The 8,291-nt window shown below is 47.2% G+C and overlaps 1 protein-coding gene across 1 annotated transcript in view; it reads left to right on the top strand.

Annotated features, from left to right (window-relative positions):
• Positions 1–34: 34 nt before the first annotated feature.
• Srd5a1 (steroid 5 alpha-reductase 1) overlaps positions 35–8,291 on the top strand; it is a 38,965-nt gene continuing 30,708 nt past the window's right edge. The window contains exon 1 of the mRNA XM_036206880.1: positions 35–690. Within this exon, the coding sequence (XP_036062773.1) occupies positions 410–690 (281 nt within the window). The 5' untranslated portion in view covers positions 35–409. The remainder of the gene's footprint in view (positions 691–8,291) is intronic.

Raw genomic sequence — 8,291 nt, 5'->3', positions numbered from 1 at the left:
GCGGGGTAAGCTGGACGCTGGGACTCTGAGGGCGGAGCTCCGGCTGCAGGAGAGAAGGGGCGGGTCCCTGAGTTCCTGGCTCTTGCTCTTCCTTCTTCTCGCCCGGCCGAGTGCCAAACGAGCTCCAGGCCAATGTGTAGCGGGATCGCGGGTGGGAAGGGACGGGGCTCTCTGTGTGGGCGGGGCTCTGCGCAATCGGGCTCTCCCTGGGAACCCCTGCGGGAGGGTAAGGTCTGATGGTGCTAGCTTGTGGTCCAGTCGCAGCCTGCACAGGTGGCTCGCCCCTCCCCTGGGCAGGTACACACCGCTGGGGCGCTGGCTCGCGTGGGCTGCTCTGCGCCTTCCTCCCGGGCTTATATGTGGCCTCACTTGGACAGCCCGGCATGGAGCACGCTGCTCGACCTCAACTATGGTCTGGGACGAGTTGCGCCTGCTGGATGCTCTCGCTTACCTAGAGGGTTTCATGGCCTTTGTGATCTTCGCAGTTCTCAGTTTGGTGGGCTCTCCCTACGGCCGCTACTCGTCGCAGTTTCCCGGCCGCCAAGTGCCGGCGCGACCCGCCTGGTTCCTGCAGGAGCTGCCCTCGATGGCTTGGCCGCTCTATGAGAGCGCCCGCCCTGCAGCCGCGCGCCTGGGCAGCCTCCCCAACCGGGTCCTGCTGGCCATGTTTCTGATCCACTACGTGCAAAGGTAATGGTCTTCCCTCCTCAGCTCGCTCCTCCCCACGCGAGGTGTCTCCCGAGAACCTGAGGCTCGGAGATTTCATTCCGAAATACATAGGATTGTCTCGAAGGGGAGGTAGAAAGGACCGCATGAAGTGGTGGAAGTACGTGCCTGGTCAGGGTTAGTGGTACAATGGTCCCGATTTCTTCTCTGGCTGTCTGCGGGACTATCAGCGACGTCACCGTGGCAGGATGATGTTACTATGTTTCTCTGTTTCCCCTTGGGGAATCTTTATCCCTGGTACAGCTTCTCTCATAGCCGGGTGACCCAGCTCCAGCTTGCGGACAGCTTAGTAGTCTCTTGGAACCACACTGGACCCGAATGCGGACTTTGGCAGTTTCAGAGATGTGCTGCCTTCTTTGTTTGAGAGGGGCTGGCTTTCCAGGGCTTATGAATCTTTCCCGGGAGAAGTTATATGAACAATGTTTCAGTGACTGCCTCAAGTCTTAAGGTTTTCTAATAATTTGGACTGAACTGTCTCTAATTCTCGCCCCTAACTGACTCAACATTTGTAAGTCAACATTTAAATGTTTTCATCTAGATTCTGAAAACTGCACAAAAAAAGAGAATGCCTCTGTATCTACAGGAGTTGAGTTCTGTGATGTTTGCAAGTCTCTCGACCTCTGATTTTTTGGGGACTCACCCTGAAGTATCCATTTCCTGGAGAGGCTGAGAATTCAGTGGTGTGTTGGTAGCCTGTTCTTTTCTCTATTCCAGTAAAGAGGTAGAATGGCTTCCTCACTACCACGAGTCCCCGGTATCCAGCATGGTACAGGAGTTGGTTTCTATACAAGCCCCTCTCACCATCTTGGACATAGTGTGCTTCTAGTCACCTTTAGTACCGGTGTTTTAAACGGGGGCACTATCAACCTATAACAATGACTGAATTCTGTGTGCCTCGAACAGTTGATAGAGTATTCCAGAAGCTGAGGAGATGACTCTGAGGGTAGCTGTGCGAGCCGGGGACCGGCGTTTGCATCCCACACAAGCTGCTGCAATACCAGTGGCCCTGTGGGGAGATGGACAGAAGAGATAGGAGACGGGGGCTAGCTAGACTGGTATACACGGCAGTGAGCCAGGCAGAAGGCAAAGACAGACAGCTGAGATTGTCTTCTGACCTCCACATGTACTCTGCGGCACACAGGCACCCCACACGCACTCACTCACATACATGCACATCACACACAGAGATTCAAGTAAAACCACAAAGAAGATATATTCTACCAAACAAAGTTGTTATCAAAATGCTTAATCTATTTTTATGAACGGCTGGGGAGTTCCTGCAGTTTAAATACCTACTGAACTCTTGTCCATGGAAGCACCCCATAAAAACACCAACATTTGTGTCTGTGTGTATCACCGATGGATAAAAGTCGGTTCTGGGAGGCAGACTGTTGGAGGTATGTCCATCTAAATAACAAATCCTGGAGATTCCCTTTGGACTGAGAATGTAGCCCAGTGGCAGGACCTTTGCTTAAGATGTGCAAAGAGGCTCTGAGTTAGGGGAAAGAGTACTAGCCCTGAGAAAAGGGGGAAGGGGCTTACAGACCATTGGAATGAGAATGTATGTACCATGCTACATTGAACAACCAACAAGATTATCAGAAGCAGCCTCGGGATTGCATACAGTGCTTTGAAACTATTACTTGGCTTAAAGAGTTATAACTGGGGAGGGGGGCCAACAGTCTAAGGTTAAACAGACATCCTTGCAGGAGCTATTTTTGGTGGGAGGTTGTGGTGACCATTGCCCAAGGTTGTAGTGCTGGCAGAGTCTTTTGTGATAGATAAGTCTTATCAGGAACACATTCGTGCAAGCCCCTCCCCAGTTACTTCTTGTCTTCCTTATCTGTTGTCATCAGTACTTGACAGGGTGGACATTATTTGCACAGCTGTCTCCTTTCTCCCTCTGATGGAACACTGTCTCAGAGGGGCTGCCATTCGATGTGGCCTGGGCCTATGAACAAGTGCTCGGTAACTAGAGATCAGTGTTCACAGTGCCCGCGTGTGTCCAGCACAGGTTGTTTTAATAACATCCGTTCTTCACAGACCTGCCACCTGGTTGCAACCTGCTTCATCTTTCGTTTTACTCCATTTCTTTCTTTCCATCCCGGGGCAATCCAGCTATAAATAAACAAACCAACTAACTAACAAATAAATCGTTCTACCACACAGAATTCTCTCATACAAAAATGTCCCATTGTTCTGTTTGACTTTTCTTACCTGAAATACACCCTCATAACTATCATCTTCTTCAGGACTGTCTTTTCTATTTGCTGCTTCCTTTCTACCTCACTTAGATTTCCCTCTTTACCTTTATGTCTTGTAAATAATCTAACTTTTAAACTTTCCAATGTAGACAAAATTAGTCTACTCCTCACCAAAAGAACATGTCTTATGCCATCCATCCAGTTTGCCTAACCCTCACCTCCCCAAAAAAATCACTTTGATTTTTCTTATGTCCTGTATCTGTGATGAGACAAAGCCTGTGAAAACAAGTCGTCAACATTGAAATTTTCTCGTAGATCAATGTTTGCTGTAAGTACATATATGATCACAGTGAATTGTTTAAAGTGGTCATGCATATTGCGTATGGTGACTCCTCCTTTGCATAGCATTGAACAAGCCCAGAGGACCTGAATTTACATTTAGCTATTGGTGTTTCAGAACTTTCACGTAACTTGGGAATTACTCAAATGCTCAATCTCACCTTTTAGAATTGGGTTCGATCCCCAGAGAGGGAAACAAAGGGAAGGGACGAAGATGAGAATGGAATTGGGGGAGAGAAGTCAGCCTCCCTCGGACTTTCTTACAGTATTGCGTAATTTGACATAACTTTAAATTTCAACTTACACAGGTTTGGTGTGCTGGCACACTCCTTTAACCCCAGCACTCTGAGTTCCAAGCTAAAGATGCTAAAAATAATTATTTTCAACTTACATGAAAAGTCCATTTATAAACATCCCGTTTACAGTTACCTAACTTCACTAAGTGTTATACTTAGATCACTTGTGAAAAAAAGACGTATCCGACAAGCAGTCATCATTTGAAGTTACTTTTCTCTCCAAACTTTAGGAACTATGGTCATGCACACCCGTAACGCCAGCACTGTAGGCAGATTTTTCTTTTGGCTGCCACCTCACAAATGATGACACAGAGACTTCTTATTAATTATGAATGCTAGCCTATAGCTTAGGCTTGTTTCTAACTAGCTCTTATACCTTAAATTAATTCATTTATATTAATCTACATTCTATCATGTGGTGTTACTTCTCTTTCATCTTTTTTCTTTTCTTTCTTTTTAGTTTAAATAACAATTTTCTTCATTTATTTTACATACAGACTGCAACTTCCCTGCCCTCCTCTCCTCCAAGTCCTCCTCTCCTGCTACTCCCCCCGCCCTCCATCTCCATTCAGAAAGGGGAAGGCCTCCCATGGGCTTGAGCAAAGCATGACACATCAAGTCTGTCCTCTCTTCCATCTTGCACCTCCTGTTTCCTCTCTGTATCTCCTGGTATCTCCTTCCTTCTTCTTCCCAGAGTCCTCTCTGTCCCTGGAAGTCCTAGCTTTTGGCCATTCAGCTTTTCATTACACCAATCACAGCAATACATTTTCACACAGTGTACAAATATCCCACAAGACAGTTCTCAGGCCAAAGCAAGAGAATCTCAGGTTCAGTGTCAGCCTGGACTACATAGTGGGACCCTGTCTCAAGAAAACAGAGAACATGCAATGCTGTACTGCATGGTCCTTTTAAAACAAAACATCATCTGCAAAATGGAGCGAGCGTATTAATGCAAGGTCCCTGGCCTGGGAGCAAGGGAGGCGCCAAAGAGAACTGTCCTTTTAAGTAGGAAGTTTCTTTGAAACATTACCAATACTGTGAATACACAGACAAGCAGACAGTAAAGTGTTGGATGCTCTGGAGGAGTTCAGTCTCATGAGGCGGAGTAGAAGTCCCTTCTTGCAAGTCTCAGAGAAAGGGGAGACTCACAGCACAGGCCTGCAGCCAGGCTGTCCCTGATTCCCAGGTGGCAGAGAGAGAGTAAAGAAGAAGAAAGCTGGGACTCTGAGAATGTGGGTGAGGTGAGGAGGGATGCACATCTGGCGGAAGTGTCACCATCGCTACAGGCGGAGATGGACGCCTCTTAGCTCCCTGATGCCTCAGAGTCCGGCATCTCCAGTCTAAGAGCCTCCTCCGAGAAGTGAAAGCGGCCCCTGTCACTCCTCTGGAATTCAGACACACCGGGAGGCCCTAGGTGACTTGTCTGTCTCTCTGTAGAAATCCAGAGGACAGACAGAGGGCAGCATTTAGGCTTAACTGAGCAGTCTGGTCTGGGACTCTGGCAATTGTTTGGTTTTAAGCTTTTATGAATAAACGCTTTCAAAATGTTTTGGGGGGGGGGGTGGGGGAGAGAAGAGAAAAAGAAAGGCCCGGAGAGTACACTCTGCCTTGCACTTGCAACTGCACATTTGCTTTTAGGAGACGCTCATGCTTGTGATCTTAAACCCCTAACAGATACCTGTAGCTCTCCCTGGCCCACCAACCAGGGCAGAGCTGACAATCCTGAGGACATTTATTTCATTTTTGCCAATGAATTTCCAAACAGTTAGTTCACTCATCCGATTCGCTTAAAACATGGACCAAAAGAGATTTGAGTTCATTGCTTTTTTTAAAAAAAATTTGTTTGTTTGTTTATTTATTTATTTTTTCAAGACAGGGTTTCTCTGTGTAGCTTTGGAGCCTGTCCTAGAACTCACTCTGTAGCCCAGCTGGCCTCGAACTCACAGAGATCCACCTGCCTCTGCCTCCCAAGTGCTGGAATTAAAGGTGTGCGCCACCACCACCCGGCTTTTTTTTTTTTTTTTTTTTAAAATGTTATGCATTTTGGAGTTTTGCCTGCATGTATATCTGTGTACCACATAGGTGCAGTGCCCAAAGAGGACAGAAGAAGGTGTCAGATACCCTGAAATGAGTGACAGATGATTATGAACTTCTTAACCTCTGAAGCCATCTCTCCAGCCCCTTCATTACTGTTGTTAACACTGTTGGTTTAGTTGAGCTATATTTTATAGGGCAGCCTTTGTCCCACTGCCTAAAGGACTTTGCCTTGCAGCACAGTTCACAAGAGGCACAAGAGGTGTGCCCAGGGAACGCCCCCAAATCAGGGAGACATATTGTCATTCAAACCACCACAGCCTTGTTGTGAAAATGTCTTGTAGAAATCGGTTTTTTTTGTTTTTGGTTTTTGGTTTTTTTGTTCATTGGCTTGTTTGTTGGTTTGTGAAATAGAGTTGTCAGTGTACAAGTCATATTTGTAGGGAAGCCTTTTCCAAGCACTTGTTTTTAGGCATACATACAACAGATCCCATCTCCCTTCATTACCTTCCTAATTTATCTGTCTGTGTCTTCACTGTTGTTTGTGGGAGTGGGGTATTTTGTTTTTTAGAGACAGGGTCTGACTGCTTGGCTCTGGCTAACCTGGAACTTGATATGTATAATAGGATCAACAGACTGGCCTGGGACTCAAAGAACTCCTCCTGCCTCTGCCTCCAGAGTGCTGGAATTAAAGGCATGTGCCTCCACACTTGGCTTTATCTGCTCTTTTTTTTTTTTTTTTTTTAAATGGAGTTTGACAAACTGAGCAAATTTTGAGTCTCCCTGTCATCACAGGGCTATCCCAACACCATCGTTTCTTGGGGTAAGTTCCTACACTGTGCAGGGTTTCCCACTGATAACATGAGCTGTTTCTTCCTGATGCCTAACCTTGCAGGACTGGCATGCATGACAAACAGGCTGCTGTCTGAACAGCTCACATACTACTGATACGCCCAAGGGTTTGATAAGTTATGACAGGCACTGGTTTACTGTGACATACATGTGGGCCTATCTGTGTATATTCTGCCAGGCTTGATGCCAGTGAAGAACTTCTGAGAACTCCAGGTTAGAAGGAAAGGCAGTGCTTCCTAAGTTTTTATTATCAGTTTGAGTCAAAGCCTCTGGATTGAAATGCCATGATTAATTGTAGGCAAGTGAGAGAGAGTGGAGACAGCCGTGCAAATGCAATAGTCCCTTCCGGAGTGGCAGAGGCTGAGCAGACCCTTCTGTAGGGAGCAGAGCCCTGAGCACAGCAACCAGTGTTGACCTTGGGCTGCTGATTGGGGGGACTGATGGCACTGGAGTTCTGATCATGAGTGCCTTCTTCATTCATCCATCTGCTTTGATCAGTTTTTAAAATTGGCATTCAAAGTCATGAGCAGTTGCGTGAGTGCTTCGTGATGGTCATCCTTCTCCACCCCACCCCATCCCCGTCCACCCCCTCTCCCCGTCACTCTGTGCACACCTGCTGACCACCTGTCCTCTCCCCAACTACTCTCCTTCTACTTTCAGGTCTCATCTCTTCTGCTGCCGGCTTTTTATTTCTTATGCCCCCATTAAAAGCTTTCCCCTCCTCGAGGTCCCCATTCTAGTTTGACCTGTACCAGTACAAACATGTATATATATATATAAAACACACACACACATATATATATAAAAACCTAGGATCCAGCCAGTTGGTGGTGGCACTCGCCTTTGATCCCAGCACTGGGGAGGCAGAGGCAGGCAAATCTCTGAGTTCGAGGCCAGCCTGGTCTACAGAGCAGGTTCCAGGACAACCAAGGCTACACAGAGAAGTCTTGTCTTGAACACCGCCCCCCCCAAAATCTAGGATACACCCATGAGAAAGAATATACAGCATTTGTCTCACTGAGTCTTGCTTATTTTTGCTTAACACAGGGATGTCCACTTCTGTTTGCTTTCCTGCAAGTGCTATGACTCAGTTTCTTTGTGGCCGAGTAGAAAACTGTTCCAAAAGCACTTGTTTTGCCAGATGTGGTATTTTCAAACTGCTGGGAGATACTTCTGTGGGAGTAGGGAGGCAGTGGAGGGAGAGGGAGAGATACATGTCAGTAGACACATAGCCCATGTAATTCGGTGACATTTAAGTTTTCCCAGGAGAAAAGATAAGCAGTTTCCATTCTCCCCAAGCATCTCATTTATTGGTCATTTGAGCTCTAGCGGCATGTCCTGGAAGAAAACCAGGGTGGAAACAGCATCTGGTGCAGCCAGTCTGGCAAACTCTCCCTAGCCCTTGTTGGTGTAGGGTGTTGTGGGTGGTACAAGCCAACTGAGAGAGCAGCAGAGAACAAAATGGCATGGGCCCAGAAGTGGTGCTAAGGGAGACTGGCCTGGCTCCTGTGTGACTGACTGTACCTGGGGGAAGCCAGACCCTGGCCTTGGGAATATGAACCTTCTCTGATGCTGAAGACAGAAGCAGGGAGGGGGCAGGGGGAAGGGAGGGGCACAGTGGTGGCTGGGAGGTCACCAAGAGTAATGACAATAGCCTATATTCTTTTGGGAGTCCCTTAGAATCCCTTGACTAACATCATGAAGGGAGGTCCCCATGCTTGGCACCAGGGGTTGTTTTGTTAGCTCTTACGGTGAGCAGAAAACAACTGATAACAACCCACCCTACGCCATTCTCTTTGGTTCATGCTTTGGTATATGCACATTCCATAATATTATAACT

The sequence above is a fragment of the Onychomys torridus genome, chromosome 15 (assembly GCF_903995425.1).
Source record: "Onychomys torridus chromosome 15, mOncTor1.1, whole genome shotgun sequence".
Classification (NCBI taxonomy): domain Eukaryota; kingdom Metazoa; phylum Chordata; class Mammalia; order Rodentia; family Cricetidae; genus Onychomys; species Onychomys torridus.
Note: the sequence above shows the minus strand (reverse complement) of the source record. Positions and strands in the feature narration are given on the sequence as shown.